The 22,161-nt window shown below is 36.6% G+C and overlaps 1 protein-coding gene across 8 annotated transcripts in view; it reads left to right on the forward strand.

Moving 5' to 3' along the window:
* The window catches only part of cacna1ea (calcium voltage-gated channel subunit alpha1 Ea), a 344,022-nt gene that overhangs the window by 308,400 nt on the left and 13,461 nt on the right, over positions 1–22,161 (forward strand). For 7 of the 8 annotated variants that reach the window (XR_015925303.1, XM_088599066.1, XM_088599060.1 and 4 more), the window contains 11 exons: positions 866–976; positions 1,242–1,325; positions 2,218–2,337; positions 2,756–2,821; positions 6,572–6,663; positions 8,362–8,530; positions 8,845–8,972; positions 13,392–13,488; positions 20,302–20,407; positions 21,188–21,295; positions 21,984–22,084. Coding sequence is in view for 7 of the 8 variants with exons in the window: in XM_088599066.1 (XP_088455192.1) it covers positions 866–976; positions 1,242–1,325; positions 2,218–2,337; positions 2,756–2,821; positions 6,572–6,663; positions 8,362–8,530; positions 8,845–8,972; positions 13,392–13,488; positions 20,302–20,407; positions 21,188–21,295; positions 21,984–22,084 (1,182 nt within the window). In the remaining variant the exon portion in view is untranslated. Of the gene's footprint in view, positions 1–865; positions 977–1,241; positions 1,326–2,217; positions 2,338–2,755; positions 2,822–6,571; positions 6,664–8,361; positions 8,531–8,844; positions 8,973–11,431; positions 11,529–13,391; positions 13,489–20,301; positions 20,408–21,187; positions 21,296–21,983; positions 22,085–22,161 lie in introns of all 8 variants that reach the window. The other variant, XM_088599061.1, reaches the window with a different exon arrangement.

Genomic DNA, 22,161 nt, shown 5'->3' on the forward strand with positions numbered 1-22,161 from the left:
ACTTGTCTTTCTTTCTATAGATAGAATCCTAATCGTAAAGAGTGAAAGAAACCTCAGTTACAGTAAATCCCACTCCTCATTGTTCTCTGTTGCACTTATTAATAGTTGAGGAAATATAGTACACTCCAGCGTAATGTCATTTGACTCTTCTTCTGAAAGAACCATTTAAAAGAACAATATATTCCATAGTGGCAGGCTAGCTAAGTTATACCTGACCTACCACTAGGGGCTACTAAAAGGCCTTTTACAGGTATGTTTGTAAATAGCCACAGCAAGTATTAATTCATTATTGTATTATTGGTGAAAGGTTAAGAATTTCGCATTCTAACATGGGAGTAAGTATTTAAAGTAAATACAGTACTGTACTTGGGAGTAAGTTCAGTATTTAAAGGGTGTGCAAGATGGTAGTGGTGGTTGTTTTCTTTTTTGAGGGGTTTCTTCTTATTGTGTGTGACCTGAAAAGACCCACAGCAAAGCCTCGTGGCCGTCATGAGTTTTTGTGCAAGCAGATCCTTGGGATTGGTTAAGGGTATATCCTGTCACACACATGCTTTGGTTCATTATTATGTACATTCCCAAACTTATATCTCATACATATCAACCCATGATTTCATAATGATTAGAAAAGCACCTTCTATGTTTAGTTTTTTAAGTACTACACATTTGAAATGACCATTCAAAAAAGAAAGAGAGCTTAAATGTGCTATTTAAGCAGCACAAGGCTAAGAAAACCCCCTATTTTTGTCAGAACTCTGTTATGTTCCCTTCCTTGTAACATCAATCTGTATCTGTAATCTATTTTGTAACATGAGAATGTACAATTGAGAATGCTCCAGTTAAAGTAAATGTGTTTCCTCCTTTATAGTATTATTCTGCTCCAACAACATATGACCAGGTCCTGAAGCACCTGAACACTGCCTTCACTGTGCTCTTTTCACTGGAGTGCATCCTCAAAATTGTGGCTTTCGGATTTTTGGTGAGGATCTCATCTGTGTGCTTGGCTCTATAAAGATATGTAACCTAATCCGTCTAGCTCAAGCATGGATAGGGAGCAACAGGTAGCCAACTGTATATACCAACTACAGTATAATATGTACTACAGTACAGTTAAATTCTAATTTGTACTGCTCACAAGCAGAATTCTATGTACAGTATACACATATTGTGTATACAGTGTATAATGTATATGTTACATAAAGTGATATATTTACTTAAATAAAGTATGTTTTTTTTTTCTGCAGAACTACTTCCGGGATACCTGGAACATATTTGATTTCATAACAGTCTTGGGCAGTATTACTGAAATCGTGCTTACAGATTTCCAGGTAAACGGTTGATTTTTGATAGACTGAGAAGTCTACTACTCGGAGTTCTACTCTACATAAAGAGCAAGTCATACAGCTCTGGTTTCCAAGTCCTCAAAAAGATAATTAAGCCTATAACTATAAGTTATAGTAGAGAGTTAACAGACCCATCATGTGGCTTGTGTAACATGAATTAACAAACTATTCACTTCATCATAAAAAGCAGCAAACTCAACTTTGACGTCAGCCATTATTTAGCCAGCAGCCATTTGAATACATTGGAAAGAATTTAATGGTGTTACTTTTTATTTTATACTGCTTCAGTTTAGAATCTTCAATGCCTATTCAAATCAGCATTTCCAACAAATGAGGAATAAGTAATAATAACATTTTTCTCGCATATATCTGCCCTTATAAAAGCTTGGTTAAAAACAATTGTAAGGTAGAAATCATGGTCATATTCAGAGTGTAATGCGCAGACCTCTTTAAAAGTTAAGCTTGATACCATGATAGAAACACTTAGGAGGTAGACATCCTTTCTCAAATTAACATTAACGTTAGTCTAGAATTAATTATATTTATAATCTGTGAAGCTATTGGTTAGAACACAGGAGGAGAGTGAGTTCTGATAAATTAAATATTGAGTTAAATGTTCATAAACTGTAAGAAAGTGCTTTCAGAATGGAACAGGAGGTACTGTATGTATTTACAGAAAGTGTGATAGGTGTCTAAAATAAGCATCTTTGCCATATTATTGAGGCTGATTGCCTTAGACCAAATAGCTTGTTACTGTAGGTCTAACAGCTTGTTAGCCTGGATTTTCCTATTAATAATATGTTAGCAATCAAATAAGATGAACAGGACTCAAAAACCTCAAGAAATGCTCAATGTTGTCATGTTGTGTATTGCACAGTTACCGAACACTTTCAACATGAGTTTCCTGAAGCTGTTCCGTGCTGCCCGTCTCATCAAACTCTTAAGACAGGGATACACAATTCGCATTCTGCTCTGGACTTTTGTGCAGTCCTTCAAGGTCAGGCTACTTTTTCTGCTTGTAAACTGAACAGATAACATCTGGCCTGGGTGTAGATGGATGGATAATCACTTGTGACAGGGCTCTCTTTTCACAGCTTCGGGCCTTGTAGTGGCTAATGTAAACATATTGACACTAAAAGTGTGTGCTTGTGAAAGTAATACAAGTAATTGGAAAGTGCTGAAGCAAGGAGTGATGAGTTTACAGATTAGCCTACCTAATCTATATTTATTAGGTTGAGAAAATATTTGTAGGTTTGTGTTTGTTTGCCCATATTTTAAGCCAAGAAGAGAAATGTATTCTAACAAAACAGAATCAACTGGCATTTTTTTATGGAAGTGACAACAGCTATTATCAGTAGATGGTCTGTTTTGTATGAAAGCTCAACAGAAATTTTAAAGTTGTTTGTTTTTTCCAGGCACTTCCTTATGTCTGCCTACTGATCGCCATGCTTTTCTTTATATATGCAATTATCGGGATGCAGGTACAGTATGAATGCTTTTTTATAAATGCTCAAGGACTATTTTTCCTGCTAAATCTTAGTTATGAGACATACAATACTGTATAGGAAAAATAGAGGACTAGATATCCAACCATAGCCAAAGGTTGTGTACTTAATTTTCTGTGAAAAAGAACTTTTGGCTATACAGTACCATTAGGCTGTACAGCTGACAGAAGTACAGATGCAGCTGTGCAGATTGCATGTCAAAATTCATTACTGCAGCAAAATGACATCGCCATGCCAAGTTATTCTGCCCAAAGAATGTTCCCTGACCAAAGAACATTGATAAGTGGCAGTTGTGGTGCCTTAGATGTTAATTTAAACGTTAGTTTCATTTAATCTGTTGTCCTACTTTTTTAAATCCACTTAATACACAATATTAATATGGAATTAAGTAACTAAAATTATATTATGATAGACAAAAAATTTTAAAAAAGTTTCTGAACATCATATCTATTTATTTAAATATAATATATGTACTGTATATACAGTAGCTGGTAGTGGTAGCGTATTCCAATTTCTCTATAAACATCTGCATTGAATTTTTTAATTTGTGATTATTTTGGAAACATTTTGACATGCTTGTTTTAACTACATTTTGCCGTTGTAGTGGATGCAATGGAAAATAAAACACGTGAACTGAGCGATGTTTTAGACGAGTGGTAGAGAATATTCACCTCCTAGCTAGAAGGTCCTGGGTTCGATTCCCAGCCAATGCACGCATTGTACTCTATTAGTAAAGTATAAGATATAATATGTGTACTATATTGGCCTTTTTATTATTTTTACATATCACTGTATGTTAAATATTAAAATAATATTACTATATCAGCAAGAAAATAATGACATTAAATATAAATGAGTAAGCAAAACATTGCAGTCAATGCAGTAAATGTAGTAATGAACAGTTCTATCAATTGTTCAGAGAGAGTTAAGAGACTTTAATGATGCCATTAAACAGCAAACATTAGCAAAAAATGGCATACTTTAAATACTTTAACATGTTATAATATTTCATAGTTGTGAAAATATCATTTAAACTGAAAAAAGTAATCAGTTTCTCACTGTATCCTTTTAAATAGGTTACTTAAAGAACATTTAAAGTTTCAACATGTCTTTTGAACTACAAATTTAAAATGTTAAAATTAGCAACTTCCAAAGACCATTGTTGTACAATATATTTTATACAAAGTAAATACATAAACCCTGCAGCAATATGTGACCTGCCCCACTCGTATGGTGCATTTTTTGGATCAGTGTTATAGAAATATTGAACATGCATGCAAGACAGTCTGCAGACCACCAATTTGGAAAAACACAGAAAGGGAATTGTGCTGTTAGCTCGTCCTTTGTGAATGGTCTTAATTATTTTTATGGAAAGTTTAACACTGTGGATTTTAGAGATAAATTTAATGAGACCGTTGAGGGGATTCCCATTAATTCATCTGATCTTCAGATTAAATCACACAAGGCACCTGGCACAGATGGTTTGCAAGAAAGGTGCTGAAGGTGTGTACTAATAAACTTTGGGGAGTTCTAACTCAGTTATAGTGATTTGAAAAAGAAAGTACACCTACTTAAAATTCATTTTACATATTAAGACATATCTGACCTTCACTTAGGTTCCACCAATAGATCTAATTTAATGTGACAAATAACACATTTTACTTTGTCATTATTTCTTAAACAAACTTGGGAGGTAACCTCCTATACTTGAATGGCATTTCATCACAAAAGTCTCAAATCTTATATTCCATGTGATTTTGGAAATTGGGATGTAATTTTTGTACACAAAATGATTAAACAACTAATTTCTGGATGCACAGATTTACAACACTTAACACCCAAAACCAGAAAACTAAGGCTGGAGTCTCAAATCTCAATATAACATCTTATTTTAATGACAGTCCTCTCTGAGGATGAGATGTTTCCTCTTTGGTTGATATCTGTACTGTGTACATTCCAAAATCCATTACTGAAACATTCTACAGTTTCTACTTAAATTTTTTGGCCTTTTCAAAATTAACTTCATGCATGTGAAAAATCACAAAATGCTTGATCAGTTTTGGCAATCGTGGGTGTAGCACATTAACCCCTCTACTTCTGTTGTTGTTATGAGCATCTGGGTGTGTGGATCACAGCGCCAGTGCAGCCACTGGATAAAACAATTCGAAAATGGATGGATCAAATGACACACTCTCGGTGTTCTGTCCTGCAGTGCAAAATTGCGTCAGGACAGTGATGACCCATCCAGGTAATGATCAGGCTCAAACCTGCTTACAGTACCTTCAGTCTGTGTCAAATTGTGAGTTGCACAATGATACAGCTGCTGGATTATTTTCTGGTGGTCAAACGATTGGTCATTTTCTTTAATCCCTCTATGGCTGTATTCACAACTTTGTTACACTCTCAGAAGAAGGTGAACCTGAAAGATTTAATTCTCTCTGTTTTGACTGCGAGAGACTGTAAACCACAGAAGTCCGAAAAACTGTAAATGACCTAACAATGGCCTTGACCCTCCTTAGATACTGTTGCTAAATTAGTTGAGCTTTAACCAAGGCACTACAGTATATAAAGCAATGGGAAACCCGAATGAATTTAAAGTGACTACAGTATGTGTGTTTTATAATCAAAATGTCAAATATAATTATCTGTATCATAATTATGTTTTACTTAAATAAGCATGAAGACAAATATAGATTATTTAAATGCCTATGTCAACCTGAAAAAAATGTTGCATTCACAACGGCTTACAACAATAGACTATTTTTTATATATCCAACTAAGCAATCTTGCTTTGTGAAACAGCCCTTCTTTTATTTTTGATTAATAATTGGCTAGCAATTTTGAACCCAGGCAACTCGAAATTCTTCCATTGAACCACCAATGCCTAACACTGATAAGGTTACAGTACAGTATGTGACCATAAGTCATTCTTTGAATCATTGAAAATTACTGAAATCTATTTTTTTAAATACAGTATTTTTTAAAGCCACTATGTATTATATGCTTTACAAACAAAACTAAAAATAAAATTGTTTTCTAAATACACTTTATAGACGAATACTAATAATTCTGTTTATCGTATGTAATGAAAAAAAAACTAAAATTCTGTTAGTGTTACTGTACAGTATGACTATCTTCGGAAAGGGTTAATACACATTTAATTTTTATTATTAAATTAAGGTTTATTGTACATTATGTTAGATACATGCCACATTAAGCATTCACTGAGCCACCTGGCAGTTTTACAAAGTAGTCCAGTTCTGCATCAGATTATCTGAAAAAATAAAATGTGTTGGGCATTACCATTTGGTGTAACATGGCATGTTCTTTGCGGTATGGCACATTATGGCTCAAGCATTCTGAATGGCTGCATCTGTATGTCCACCTAATTATGTAAAAATTGAGAGAAGTGCCAGCATGGTTAGTCCTTGTCCTGGAGTTATACAACTTTGGATCTCTTTTTCACATTTCTGAGCAGTTACTGTAATTTGTTTATTTGAGTCATATACAGATCCTTTGGTCTCTGTTGTACAGCAAAACAACTCTGGCTAATCAGAGCATGTCTGAGAGGTACCATCTAGCAAAAATGCTTGCATGGGCTCTGGTTTCAACAGAACAGATCACTGTAAAACGGAGCAGTAAACAGCAACCTTATTTCTATACTTCCTAAAGTAAACTAAATTTCTAGTTTTTCTTAATTTTTGGCAATTTTAATTGTTTCTGCAGGTATTTGGTAACATCAAATTGAATGATGAATCTCATATAAACCAGCACAATAACTTTAAGACTTTCTTCAGTGCTCTAATGCTTCTGTTCAGGTAAGATTGTGTGTTTTTGATTGCGGTATTAGTGCTAGTTGGCAGCCCCTTCTACCTAGACACACTCAGGCACACACAACCTAACATTGTTTGGTGTTTCTTTAAACAAAAGTTCTGGAGAAAATCTAATTCTAATGTCACAGTTCTACCTTTTTACTTGTCTAAGTTCTCTAACTGCACAGTGGAAGCACCATTCCCAGTGTTTATATTTTCTAGCTCTTAGTGGGGTTTTGTCATCGCAGATGGATGCTTTTCTCATTTAGCATTGCTGGGACCTTAACTTCATTGCATTAATCTCCAAAAAGCCAAGACCAGAGTCAGTTTTTCACCTCTTAACCCCAACCCTCCACTGAAAACAAATTTAGCCCCTCTCATGGTTGGTGTCCATCTGGTGCAGTGTTAGACCTTCTCCCCCCCAGAGCTTCCAGCCACATATGTATCTGACATTGATTCTTGTTTGGGGGGTTCAACTTGGAATACATTCTCATTCATTCCTTCTATCAAATTTCAGCAAATGGTAGCTCTGTTCCTACTTCTCCACCATATTACACTTCCAGATTGCCACAGCATGTTCCACTGCATATCACACAGTTCCACTCTCATGCTGGCTACTCCTATTAGGGCTGCTAGCATTATGTGTGCTTCTTTGAAACATTGAATGTAAGAAACAAAATTATTAAAGCAAGTACAATTCTGCATCAGTTATGAGCTTCTCATTCAGAATGTACTGAATCAAACAAGTTCAAGCCTGCATCATACACAACCAGCTCTCAGGATCTGATTTTTATAATATGATAACTAATTATTTTATTTTATACTTTCATCACCCCCTAGTCATATCAATGCAGGTATTCCCATTTGATTTGATTCCCATTTTCATTCGCAGAAAAATATTTAAAGGATGCTCCTGTTCTAGCAGTTGTTTTTAAATATAATTAAAATACAATTTTCTATTTAAGAACTCCCTATGCGTTTTTCCTAGGCAAATGGAGGAAAAGGAATGTATGTTTGCTAGTCCAGGCACATATTGCAGTTTATAGAGGCAGCGATAGGGAATCTTAACTAAGGAAAGATAATAAACTTCAAAACTGGGCATTATATCTTCATAGCTGATTCTTACAGACGAATGGCAGAGCTATTAACGGACTGTGATTAGTTTATGCATGCCGGTTATTTTAAGATTGGAGTTTTAAAAGCAATCCAGACTCATACTTCAATTTATTTCAATTGAAATTAGTTTATCATCTGTCTATAAAAGCAAATTTCATAGCAATCTATGTGAGTTAAGATAGTTTTATGATGGTTTGCCTAGTAAATTATGTAAACCAAACATTTTGGAGTGATTCTTTGTAGAGAGAGTTGTGGGTCTTGTCTGCCATCAGACCACAAATGATCACAAAAAATCATAGATCTTGTTTTATTCCACCTTTTCTTTTTAATGTTTACCAGAGTAAACTATCACAGAATTTCCCATAGTTAGCATTTCTTAGAAATATCTGTTATAGCACAGTGGCATCACGAGTTCCAGCCTACGTAATGTCATTACCCAATAAAAGATAATTTGTGTCACACAAAAAAAAACTAATCGGATAAGTATATAACACAAAATACTGATACAATTACCCAATTAAGATAGATAGAAGACAGATTGTGAGTCCAGTCTTTGTCACCTTTGTGCTTGGTGATGTGTCCTTGCAGGAGTGCAACAGGGGAGTCCTGGCAAGAGATCATGTTATCCTGTTTGTCAGGCAAGGGATGTGAGACAGACCCTTCTTCCAATTCCTCCACACCTATAATTAAAAGTGACTGCGGCACAGATTTTGCCTACTTTTACTTCGTCTCCTTCATCTTCTTCAGTTCCTTTTTGGTAAGTAATTGCACCTTGAAAAACAAGCCTTTTTAATCTATAATGCATTTAACAAATGTCACATTCTCTTTAACCATTGTCCTCCATTAGTACAACATGATGATCAATAGTCTTTAAGTGTCTTTAAGTCATTCAGTAGTCTTGAAGGCTTCTCTAAGAGTAAGCGAATGGAGGAGAATGATTTTCATTGGACCATCAAGTCCACCCAACAGATTATTAGAAGTTCAATAATGAAAGCTTCTGTAGTCACAGGCGGAATTTAAAAACAATCCAGGCTTGTTTACATTACAATGTGTCCCTATTTTTTTGTACAGATGTTGAACCTATTCGTAGCCGTAATCATGGATAACTTTGAGTACTTGACACGGGACTCATCTATTTTGGGGCCGCATCATCTGGATGAATTTGTTCGTATCTGGGCAGAATATGACCGAGCAGCATGGTGAGGATTGTGTCTTTCGTCATACGTTCCACCTCTTGCACCTAAACTGCACCACCTTCTACAACCACAGTAAACTCCAATTCACACTTTTTCAGTTCATTACAAAATTCCGTGGTTCAGTATGGAAGCACACACGAGCCTTCAGGACATTTCTCAATAACTGCGTTTCAGTCCCTTACCTTGTCATTTTAGTTAGAATATAGGAAAAGAAAACAACCCCTTGAGCTAGGAGATAGGTGTTACCCTGAGCAGTTAAATCTAATTTTGCATGAACAGTTCAACATTTAATTTGATTTCCTGCTTCATGATAAGTTTGCTGCTCAAGTATTAAAGAATACCTTAAAGGGGGAGCTGCAACTCCAGATGTTAAAAAACCCATCATGAGGAAAGTGATGTTGCTAATTTAATATAAGCAAATAATGAGATGTAATTATTGTTTTTTTCTCTTGTGAATTAAGTAATTAAGTAAAAAAATTAATTTATTGTAAAACTCAGGAAAAAAAATAATTTTTTTATTATGAATAATGCTGAGGATTCTTACACCCAAAACCTCTGCACATTTTCAGTGAAATGACAAACTGTACTTAATTCACTATAAAAATTAAGTAAATTATGCAGACAATTGTGATATAATCCAGTGAAATATAATGCTCATTAACACAAAACATTTCTTCACATAAATCCAAACATACTCTGTTTAGTAAGAAATATACTGTACAGTACAGTATTTGTGCTTTGCTTTCCTACATTTGGTTCTCCTTCCAAACTCTGATTCATCCAAACCTCACACTCATTACAGTTGTTTCTTTTAAGGCATTTAATTCTTTTCCAGTTGATTCTGAAATTTTGATTTTTTTTCTTTTCTTTTCTTGTTTACAAGAACAAGTTTAAGGTTTGGCCCAATTTGCTGAAGTCCTTTTACACACAATCCATTTGTCAAAAAATACTTTCTTGATGTAACTTTGTATATTTAAAAAGGAAATTTTAAAATACCTCAGAAGCTTATTTCAGTTTATTTGCATGCATCTAATAAGATTACAATACACCATTCATTTACTGCATCCATGTGCTCCCAACTATATTAATAACAATTTACACTCGTATTACATATAATTGTATACTGAGCTTCTTATACTGTGATATTAGTGAAATTTGAACTGAAGTGCATAATGTATTTGGAGGACTTTAGCAAAATCAGGGCAGTGGGGAGGGGACAAGCTTGTTTTTGTAAGGGAGGACACATTTTGGCGGAGGCTCTTTTCCAGTCTCTTGGTACCTGTGAGCTGTACAATCATGTGTTCACTGGCTTTGTACTCTGCTTGTGTCAGTTGCAGTGGGTGATGATCTGTTCTGCACAACTGGTACTTCAAGAATGTTAATAACCAACTCAGATACACCATAATGGTGTAAATGATTTTGTCTCTGTCTCTAGTGCTTGACGCAGAACTAGCCCTGCACAGTTTTAATGTGGTGTATTTTGAAAACTGTACTATTGTATGTGGAATGATTGGTTTTCTATTTGTGACTGCTGCAGTGCCCTTTGCTACTTCTGAAGTCTTCTGTACCTACAACGAGCTTGATATATGCTTGTGTTCTGTATTCTGTATGTTTGTGACCTCCTCTTTTTGCACCAGGGACTATTTCTTGTCAGCATTCTCTACGATGTGTTGTGTCTCTTCCTAAATCATGTATTTTAAACCAGTGTAACATACAGGACGATTGTCGAGAGAACAATGTCATACACTGAGCGATGAGAAGTATTGTATACATCAGTAATTCTCTTCAGCTGCTTAATTTTGATTTTATATTTTAAATGAAAGTCAGACATAAATGGTTATTTTACAGGAAATACAGTACATGAGATCAATTAATAATTCAAGTATAATGTTACCTTGAATTCAATTACAGTTATGATTACATTATCGATGCATAATGCATTCTGGGCACTATGTTCTATGCTCTGGGCAAAAATGATGGAGGAATATAACATGTAAGACATGACTTCCATTGCATTTATTGTGTCAAAACACTCACAAATCCAGTATTTAAATAAATGTTAAATTCCCTTCCACATTCAGCTGCAGACTTAAAGTATTTTACCTGATAGTTACAGTGAAGCACTTTCATGTCATTTTCTCACTACAAAGAGCAAGACTCTTCTTTTAAGACATGATAATAATTGATTGATCAAGTTCCAAAGTTGCATGTTTTTGAATCACCTCATGGTGATCATTCTCTTGGTTCCATATAAGCTGAGGGCTGAAACGCTGCTCCTACTGTATCTGTATGATTACACTGGTTTTTGAAACAGCCCTGCAGATGCTCTGATGTGCAGAAGAGCCTGTGTGTCCCTCAGACAGAGCTGTGCCAGCTGCTGTATCTGCATGGTATCTGTTCAGTCTTGCGTCGCCCAGCGGAGGGGCCCTCTGTGTTCCTAATGCCATGTATTTTCTTTCCAGTGGAAGGATTCACTATAAGGACATGTACAAAGTAGTGCGAACGATTTCGCCTCCTCTGGGCTTTGGAAAGAATTGCCCCTACAGGGTGGCGTGCAAGGTTTGGCTCCCACTAACTCCCCTCCCTTCTCCCAGCCCACTCAAACCCACCCCTCCCGCCCACTCTAGTCCCCTCTCCACCTCCTTTACTGCCCGCCTGTACTGGCAGTGCACGCTGCTGCTCTGGGCAAAGGAATGACTGAGCTGCTGCCACAAAGCGTAAAGAGTCAGGGCTCTCCTTAACTTCGGCAGCCCCTGTCTGTGTGATAGCTATAAAGACTTGATAAGGGCATGCAGAGACCAAAAGAAGCTGATGTCTTCAAATGATAGAGAGACAGTGATAATAAGACATTCTGAAATATTTAGAAGAAATTTGCTTTTCTTTGGACCTAACAGGCAGGAGGAGTTACTGTATGATTACAGGTAGAGAATAAACTGTAGTGTATAAAATGGAAAAGATATGTGTCATAATGCATTTAAGTAAGGTCTTCTTTAGACTTTATGCACGTGCAGTACTGTGCTGAAAGGGGACAGACACCTCTATGCATAGCCGGAACTCACTGGTTCAGCCAAGCAAGTTAAAACCAAATTTACTTCAGATATATATTGAACAGGGCTTGTATTTTCTTTCTGAATATGAGTTTAATTTCTAACAAAGTTTCAAGTAACATAACAATCTCAAGCATACTGCTAATGTAATTTAAAAAAAAAACAAGGGTGACTCTGGTATGCTAAAATGTTCTTGTTTGGCCATCACAGAATACTAATGTGAATCTGACTGAGGTCATATAATGTAGGACTGCTTTGTGTAAAAAAATTAGAAGCCTGAAAGGAAGCCTTTACCAGGCTTGTGGCTTATTTTACTGGACTAGTCAAACTCCTGCAACAGTTCTTTTATAGAGGAAACTTGGAAATTCAAACTATTACAATGTCTTATTTTGAACAATTTGCTACTGTTTGTTATGTAATACAATTGTTGTTTTTGCATTATGTTTAAATAAAATACAAAACTGTCATATAATAATAAATGAATAAAAGTTGATGTTATATAGGCCAAAACATTTACACAGTATTGGAAACACATATACCGTATACAGTACAATATGTCTATATCATGATAGTCATATATTAAAATATAAGTAATATAAAAAAAACAAGTAAAAGCTATTTACTGTATTGCTTACTAACCAGTTGGTTAAAAGTTTAAACCATATTTAGGAGAATAAAAGGATCAAGATTCTGGGTTCAAAATCCATTGTGCAAACAATCGAAATATATCTCGAGAAATATTCAGTTGACAACAATAATAATAATACAAGCCCAATTGAGGACCAAAAAAAAATTCTCACATATTATTTCATGTACCAAAATAACCATAAACTAAAAGGCAATAAGAAACAAATGAAGGCTGGCACAGACAAGATGCAGTTCCACACTGACAGGCAAGAGGCCCGGCGTACAGTAGCTGCGTAGTTGACTGATGCCCTGTCTCTTTATGCTCTGATCTTGATGAGCTGTTGGCTTTTGGGGGTGTTGGTTGAAACCCGAAGCATAGAGTCTGGGTGGATGCACATTTTCTCCCCGGGTTTGGAAGCATGCTAGCGCTGAGAGGTTCTGGTGAGAGGGGTGTGCGTGCAGATCACAGGAGCAGACCCAGTCATTCCTTTGGACATCCCGAGATCTTTTGGTTTCTATGCAAGAGTGCCAAGGTTGCATAGAAAGACTAAACTTGGTTTTGATTTTGATCTCATTTTCCCTGTAGCTCCTCCGTATTACTAGCACTGAATAACCTTCTCTTCTATTCTGATAATTCTCTCTCTTTTTCCCCCCTTTCTTTTTGCTCCTCTCCGCCTCTCTCCTTCTGTTCCCTGGGAATGCCTGCCTCCTCCCTTCCCATCTGCATTGCACCCTGAAACCTCCAAAGTGGCCGTATTCATTACACTGACATGTATGAGATGCTGACCCACATGTCTCCACCGCTAGGCCTCGGAAAGAAATGTCCTGCCAAAGTCGCTTATAAGGTAGTCGAAAATAAAACAAAGACAAGTTTTCCTTGTTGCGATGAAAAGGAAGTTTGAGTAACACTAGTCAAAGCAAAGCCTTGCAGTTAAATGTGATCTTTCTTTGATTATCGTTAGTAGTCTGAATCTGTGTGGAAGCTTGTGAGGCTTTTTGTGATTTCTTTTTAAATGATGGGTGAGTCAGAGGTTTGGTCGCTGCAAAAGCAGTAAGAATTGCATGACTTCAGAATCAAGTACATGAATGAAATGGCGAGTTTGGGATTTCTTTATGGGGAGCAGTCACTAAGGTGAGATGCTAATATTGAACACTGGAGCATGCAATGCTCAATGTGTGCTGGGTGGATCTCAGAGCACTGTCTGCTCAGCATGAAAAGCGTCAGTTTAGTTGTCAGTGTGTGTGGGAATCTGATGTTCTGTATTAAACATACAGTAACTAAAAATGCTGTATAGAACAATATGGTTTTTAGGTAAAATGCCTGTGTGATAAGTCTGTTTGAGAAAAAAATACATCCATTACCTTATCATATTTATAGATAAAGGCTAAAATGCATTAGTGTGCAAAACCAGATACAGTAGGTAGGAGCCTTAAACTCTGCTACTGAGGTCAGGAAAAATGGGTTATACTGCCAAGAAGTTGAAAATGTTTTTTGTTGAAATATAGGCTTGTATTTATTTGTATATTGGTTTATTTCCAGTTCTAATCAAGCATGTTTCAGATTAGTAAGAGGAAAATTTGTCTTGACCTCATTGATTCAGATGGAAGACGGATTGCTTTATTATTGCTGTTGTGTGAATTGCCTGTGCTAGTATTAAGGAAGCTCAGTATGAGTCTGTATCACATTTGTGGCCCATGACTTTCTTCGTTAAGGCAGTGTGGGGGACAAAAGTCAAAAAGAATGTTGTGAAAGAGCGAAGGCTTAAAAAAGGAAGTCATATTAACGTATACAATTAATTAGTTGGACCTTGGTTTGAATATTGTGCTAAATGTCAGTCACCGCACATTAAGAATGATATTCCTAAAACTAGCAACCAGACTAATCCTTGGTCTAAAGGAATGTCATATAATATGTAGAAAGATAAGGGAACTGAATATTTTTGGCCTGGGAATGAGTAGATCACACAGGCTATTCAGGTTTTCAAATTGCTGAAAGGCATTCACCAAGACAAATAAGGAGACTCCTTCAATATCAACAACAACACAAAGACCCGGGTTCACAGGTGGAAATTATGTTTAGGACTATCACAAGCAGGGGGTTTGTGGGAGTCTGGAACCAGCTCCCTATGGAAATAATTACCTTTTTCATTATGATTTGTTTACCCTGTTGATCGGATAATTGCCTGGAGAAGAAGAAAGCTAAGTGATACCAATTCATGCTGAAACAACACATCTTTCTTCTACTAACACTTCCGTTAAGTGGAAGATTATCCATTAAAAGCACCTTGTTTAAAAGTATTACTGTAAGTATCTAAACTCTAGGTGCTTCACTTAAGTTAAAGATTCCATGACCTTTATACTTTCATGCTTTTAAAATTTTGATTGTTTTACAACTTGCCTGAAAGGCAGCATGGTGGCTCAGTGGTTAGCATTACTGCCTTGCAGCTCTGGGATGCTGGTCTAAATTTCAGGATTCTGTCTGTGTGGAGTTTGTATTTTCTTTCTTGGGTTTTTGCCAGATGATCTGGTTTCCTCCCACAGTACAGTCAGTACCAGTCCAGCCTGGTAGATTAATTGGCTTATGGGAAAATTCGTGTTGGTGTGTATCTATGTATGCTCTGCAATGGACTGGTATCCAGTCCAGAGTGTTTCCTGCTTTCCTCCCATTGCTTGCTGGGATAGGCTCCAGCTCTCCTATGACCCCCTTTTGGATAAAGCTGTTAGAAAATAGATTTAAGATAAAATTCTCTTCCAAACATTGTTTATTCTGGAGAAAAATTAGTAAAAAAAACATGACTGTTTTGCTGCAGAGCCATCAAAAAATATTGTTTTCTGAATTGTGTGTCAAATGAATAGAAGTGTCCTGTAACATGGGGCAACAGAGTGCCCAGGTGAAGCTACAGGTTGCCACTATGTTCTTCATTCCTTTGCATGTGCATGCTGACCTCTACTTCCACAACTGTCCCTATTTCTCACTCCTTTTGTCTTAAAAATGTGAAGTGTTTGCATGGACAGATAGATGGTCAAGGGTCTCCGGCATGCAGGTTGTGTCCCATTTCTCTTTTTGGTCTTTGCTGAAAAGGCACTGGTTATGTGGTTGTAGGAATATACAGTAAATCTGCAAGGAGTGTTTCCTTTAATGAAAAAAAAACAGAAATAGTAGCTGTAAGTGATGTTTTGCATGTCCAGAAAATGCTGTACAATAAAAAGGGCAACTCTTGTGTGTCACTAAGATACAGTATCTTTTACCAGCTTACTTCATGCTTCTAATTAATGTCGATGTCCCAAATGTTTTTTCCTCATGATGTGATTAATTTTAAACGTTACAGTCTGTGATTCAGAAAGAACAGGACCCAAACACAACTTTTTAGATTCCGAACTTTAAAACCTTTGCTTCCAAAGTAAAGTAATCCAAAGATCACTATCAGCCGTTTATTTTAGGATATCTGATGATAGCCTTTCACAGAAACATATGTACCCATTAAAAATGTGGTTATAGGATGTGCCCCAGTTTATGTCCATTTGGTACAATATCATTCATTTCCTAGTTTCTGTTCTTTTTACACCAAAACAACAAAAGTCTACCTCAGATCAAACAAAAAACAGTGCCTTCTATTGAAGAATTTCAACAAAATAATTTTCTTGCACTGTTTCTTGACAATGGTTTCCTTCTTATTACGGTTGCTCATTTAAGGATGTGATACAGGAACCTGAATAACCAGAAAAACAGTATTTTGCTGAAAAAAGATAAGGTCTTGGGCATAACAATATTACACAATCCACACATAAAAAATCACAATTTGCATGTAGAATGATCTGTTTTTTTGTGATTTAGGGAATAGACATCAATGATTATCTCTTGAGGCTCAGTTTTGGGGAGCACTTTCTTCTGGAACAAACTAAATTCAGACTGTGGAGCATCTCTTAATGCTGATCGGGACAGAAACGCCTATATAAGCCTTAGGATGTACAGTTTATTAGTCAACAGTGGCATGCATGTCACTACTTGATCACTTGCTGGAACAATAGGATTCTGTCCGTTCTCCCCATAGCAAGGGGATCTTGAAATTTGTCCTGCCTGTGCTGGACATTGCATTTCAATAGTTAATGTCTAAAAAATGTTTCTATTATATTAACGAGAAATGCATGCTTAAATGTTTGTTAGAGTCATTTAACAATGACAGGATCCCTTTTAACCTTTTTTACTTAGTACATAGACATATTAGTATTGACTATACAGGTAATACATGAGTTGTAGCATTCTGCTGGCTAATGTAATGGGGAACTTCAGAGAAAAACCAAAATCAAAGTTTAATTATACCAAACTGTAGCTTACTGTATTAGTTCTGTCATGCCCTGTCATGCCCTGTCATGCCCAGTGTTGTTCACAACCCATATCTAGTGTTTCCAGACAGACCCTTTAGCGTGTTTGAGCATACAGTTTTCACACATTAACCTGTTATGCCCTGGGCTGCTATTTGATATATTTGTTCATTTTTTTATTTTTAAGTATAAATTAACTGCTGGAGTCAATACCTTTCTTCAGCAGCTGGCTATATATCATTCATTAACAAAAAAGTAGATTCTGTATTTTGAATTATCTTGTTTTTTTACACTATGAAAGATATAAAATGGCTTTTCTAGTGAATACTGTATATACAAGTAGAAAACAGTAGAAAACAATACTAGCAGGGCTTTTGTTAAAGCAGTCAGAAGAATATACAGTACATACAGTACTTTGAAAGTCTTTTATTCCGAGGGGTGGAATCAAACACACAGCATTTATCACACTCCAGCCTTTAATTTATATTATTTCAGTTAACAGGCAAAGGTAAATGTAAAATTCAGAAGAGAAACACAGTGCTCCATACTATCTGTAGGTATTCAGTGTCTTAATAGTGATCATCAATTGTCTGTAACTTTAAGAAAAGGACAAAAATCTGATTCTTCTTGGATCAATTATGTCTTCTCTGTTGAGCCCTTTTCCATATTGCAGTGAGAATGGAGTGCCTAGAGGATTTATTGAAAAATATGAGTTCCTTTGTCAGGTGCATGTGTTACTCTATTATTTACCACTATAAACGCCTCTTCAAAAGATATTTATCTCTGCAGGGTGCAGGAAATTATTCCCCTGTTTTCAGTAAGATTGACACATGGGCTCAATATATTGTGATGGCACTAGTCAATCAAATCTTTTGAGTAGACACTATGAAAATGAAACATTGGCAAGTGCAAGGTGATCCACATACAGTACATAGTAGCAATATACAGCATGCTATCCATATCGCATGGGTGATTCTGCAGGAAGTTACGCATGAAAGGAATCTGAGTGATTATGTAGGCTTGTTCTGTCGGCATCAAGACAATGTGAAGAAGCAATTAAAAAGCAAAGAAAATGGTTGTGCATATTAAAAGAGTGTTGAATTAAAATCCAGTGAAATTGTGTTTAAAATTTACAATATACTAGAAAGCCTTTGATTAGAATAGTTTTTAGTTTTGGTGATCACACCACAAAAAAGATATCATAGCCCGAGAAAGAGCTTAAAGAAGAGCATCAAGAATGATTCCTCTTCTATAGAGTTTGTCATTGATAGACAGGATAAGGGTGTTCAGTCTCTTCAGAGTAGAAAGAAAGGAGATTGAGAGACCTTTTTAATTCAGGTATTGTACTGTATATAAGATCCTAAGATCTTAGAAAAAGAATATATTTAACCCAGGGGACCAAACCCATGTTAATTCAGGTTTCGCAAGTAGTGAAGCAAAGACAAGATATCATGATTGAAAGCTAAAAGGAAATTAATTTTAAAGTCCAGAATAAATTTTTGATTCACCTCTACAAGGATATCAAATTAGCAAATGAGCCGAAGGCTTCCTCTTATTTGCAGCCCTTCTCATGTTCTAGTAGTTTCACAGGGTTCTCAGGACATCGTTAGGATGCCTGTGCCTACAGTGCTCCTCAGCTCTCGACAAAGTGAGCAAATCAGAGACAAACAGAAGAACCTAATAAACAACCTATCCTGGAGATGAACAGTGATGAAGGTCAATCTAGAAAGACCTCCGCTCCACAAGTCCATTTTACAAGCCGCCCCCATTTATAGACCTACTGGAAGAGGTAGAGGAAAATCACATACTGTAGAGTGCTTTGCTGGCAGGTTCTGGATACTGAAACGTCCACTACCTGAGACCAAACCTTTGTTTCTTTGAAAAACCAACCTTCCACACGTAATGTCAGTTCCCATTCTACCTGTCCAGCCGCAGTGTCTCCGTATCCCAAACATCTTGGTCTGAACCCACAACTGATACAAGACAATGTTCTCTCCGAATAGAGATGGGTCAGCTTTTTAGACTGTGTTTTAGATCTAGAAGCAGTGATGCCTTCCCTTACCAATAGGAAAGCTACCAGGCTCATCTCACGTGGGAAATCACCTGATATGTCATACAGTATTTGCAGAAATCAGTAGAGATTTTGGTGCATTTTAGTTATAGTGGTTCTACAGTACCAATCTGAGTACATTCTGGATGGGATGTGATTTGCCTTCTTTAAATATTTGCTCAACCAATAAATATACAGTATGGACATATCAGGATGAGAATTTGTGGTTTTGGTAAATAATTTAAAAGTTCCTTTCTGAATACACATTATTGGAAAACAAATAATATTTAAATATTTGGAAAAAGTGAATAAGTGTATTTAATAGGTCTAAATGTATACACAGTGGCTGTTAGAATTATTCTTCCCAATTGGACTTTTTCACATTTTATTGTTACAAGATGGAATCATAGTGTATTTATACCTACCCATGAAATACCTATGAAAACGCTGGCTCAAGTTCCTATATCTACATGGCAACAAGTCTCCCCTTTTGGTCTGGTAATTCATCAAGTGCTGTGATGACAAGATTTGGATGATTATTGATACCACCTTAGCCAACACTTGCCTCGTTACTCCTAGGTATTTAAACCCCGCTTTTTCAATGCCTTTAGCTTAGTCATCGTTTTTTTTTCTCCTCCTTTCTTGGCATCCTTAGCACTCACAGTATCTTCTTTTGAATCTCCTTTCTTTTTTTACTGCTGCTTTTAGATCTTTTGGATCTCCATTCATCGAACCTGCCCGTTTGACAGATTTCACAGTATTTTTTTCCATTGATAAGACCCAAAACTCTATAATGTCAAAGTGAAAATAAAATTCTACAGATCCTCTTCCATTAATTATAAATATAAAAGAGGAAACACCTAAATAGACTCTAGAGCAACTAATTATGTGTAGAAGTCACTTAAGACTATAGCTTCAAGTAGCCTTGACTAAGGTTGTAATGTAATTTTAGAAATTACCATCACTTCCTGGAATAATGCCCATATTGAATTATGTTTCCAACATAAGGTATAATTCAGAGTTATATTAATGTCAGGCTGATCTCAAAAACATTGCTTGGCTTGGGTCCTTTTCTTTGCGTAATACAGACTGGGCGATGTGGCACAGGCACTTTCTGCTTATTCAGCCTCCATTACTGGTAGCATGGCAGGCTTTACGTATTGCCAGTAAAACAGTTGTTAGGCAGCCCAGTGTAACAGGCACTCTGCACCACTCTTGACTACTTGCAGGACCTATATGTGACAAAACTGCTTCTGATCTCCTCTTTGTTGTGTGATCCTTGCAGAGGTTGGTGCTAATGAACATGCCTGTAGACGAAGACATGTCCGTGCACTTTACCTCCACTTTGATGGCGCTGATCCGGACAGCACTGGAGATCAAAATAGCAAGAGGTGAGACAAGCTGAGTCCCAAAGGTGACGACCTATTGAGCTGTCCATCATTCTTTGTTACTAGAGTAAAACCACATAAATTCAGGATTTCTATTTTACATACAGTAGCAGTTATCAGCCCAAAGCACTTTCACATACAATAGAAAGGGACACACTTTATCCCCAGCTGAACTGCAGAACTTACCTGGATGATATACGGCAGCTAGTAGCACCAGAAAACCCACGACACAGCACATCAGGTGGAGTGAGAAACTGCTTCACCAACTGAATTTAGCAGTAACCTCAGAGAGGCCAGTTTCTATAAGCCCAGAGAGAACGTTTTCCAATAAGGTACTCTCATGAATCATGTGCCGTACAATCTAAGTAGTCAGGACCTCTGATTAAGAACTCATCCAGTGGAGATCACCTTCTACAGCACAGTGTCCCTTATCATCATAATGGGTAATTCATTTGGAAACTCTGATCTATAAGGAGGAGCGCCACCTTCTATTCCACCAGCACCACTTACAGCAGAAACCTATTTTATCTTGGAGTTCTCCCATCCTACTACTGACCAATCCCGGCTTACAGCCCGAGTATAGAAGTCCTTGCCAGAGCCACAACTAGCAATTTTAAAATAGTGTAAAATTAAAAAACCTCCTCCATACTATATTAAACACTGACTCTTTTTTTGCTGGTGTTCGTATTATTCAACAACTTGAGATCTGCTAATCCTAATGAACATTGTGTGCACTGTGACTCCCTGGCCTCTGCCCCCTGTGCTCTTTCACCATGTCTCCAGGAGGAGAAGACAGACAGCAGCTGGACGCCGAGTTGCAGAAGGAGATTAATGTCATCTGGCCACATCTCTCCCAGAAATCATTGGACCTCCTGGTACCCATTCACAAAGGTGAGCTGCACATGAGTGTGATCATTTCCACACATTTTTAAATGTGGAGTTTTAAAATGAATGTTTTGCAACAAATCATAAGTATGATTTGAGAGACGTCTTTAAAATGTATGGCCTTATTGACTTTAGTGCACTTATTAGGGCCGATTGAATTCACATTCAGTCCTGTAAATAAAGTACAGATTGGCCTCTGTTTGGAAGGCAGTTTTGCAAAACAGCTGAACATTACCTTGACCATTCTTCTTCACCAACCTTCTCAGTGCTGTTGTGCTCTTTTATGTGAAATAAGTACATAGGTACTTCAAAGTAAACTAAACAGACATGAAACAATTTCACAGATCTGTGTAGGTGCTTTGAAAACAAAAAGAAGAAAACATCTGCACATCTGTCTAGGTGTTATATCACTGGCATGTAGGAGAGTCACAGGGAAAACAGACGAACCCCTACACAGGTCATTGCCACCAGCCAAGGAAAAATGTTCAAAACATTGCAAATGTCATAACATTGTTAAAAAGTAAGTCTTCTTATAAGAAGACGATATTTGCCAATATTAATTAGTTATTTGTCATTTAATTAAATCAGTAATCACTAAAATGAACATATGTGGGATGAATCCATTCAAATTCCTTTTAAAACATTGATTTTGTGTTTTGTAAGTGTGCCAATGTGTGTATCAAATATTTTACAGCTAGCGACATGACCATTGGGAAAATTTATGCTGCAATGATGATAATGGATTATTACAAGCAAAGCAAAGCTAAGAAGCAGAGGCAACAGCTTGAGGAGCAGGTACACAAGTCTCATTCTTGTTTCATTTTAAGGGCAATGTAAAAAGCCCTACAATGGCTGTAAATGTGTTCAGACTT

The sequence above is a fragment of the Lepisosteus platostomus genome, chromosome 11, assembly GCF_059453375.1.
Source record: "Lepisosteus platostomus isolate fLepPlt1 chromosome 11, fLepPlt1.hap1, whole genome shotgun sequence".
Lineage (NCBI taxonomy): Eukaryota > Metazoa > Chordata > Actinopteri > Semionotiformes > Lepisosteidae > Lepisosteus > Lepisosteus platostomus.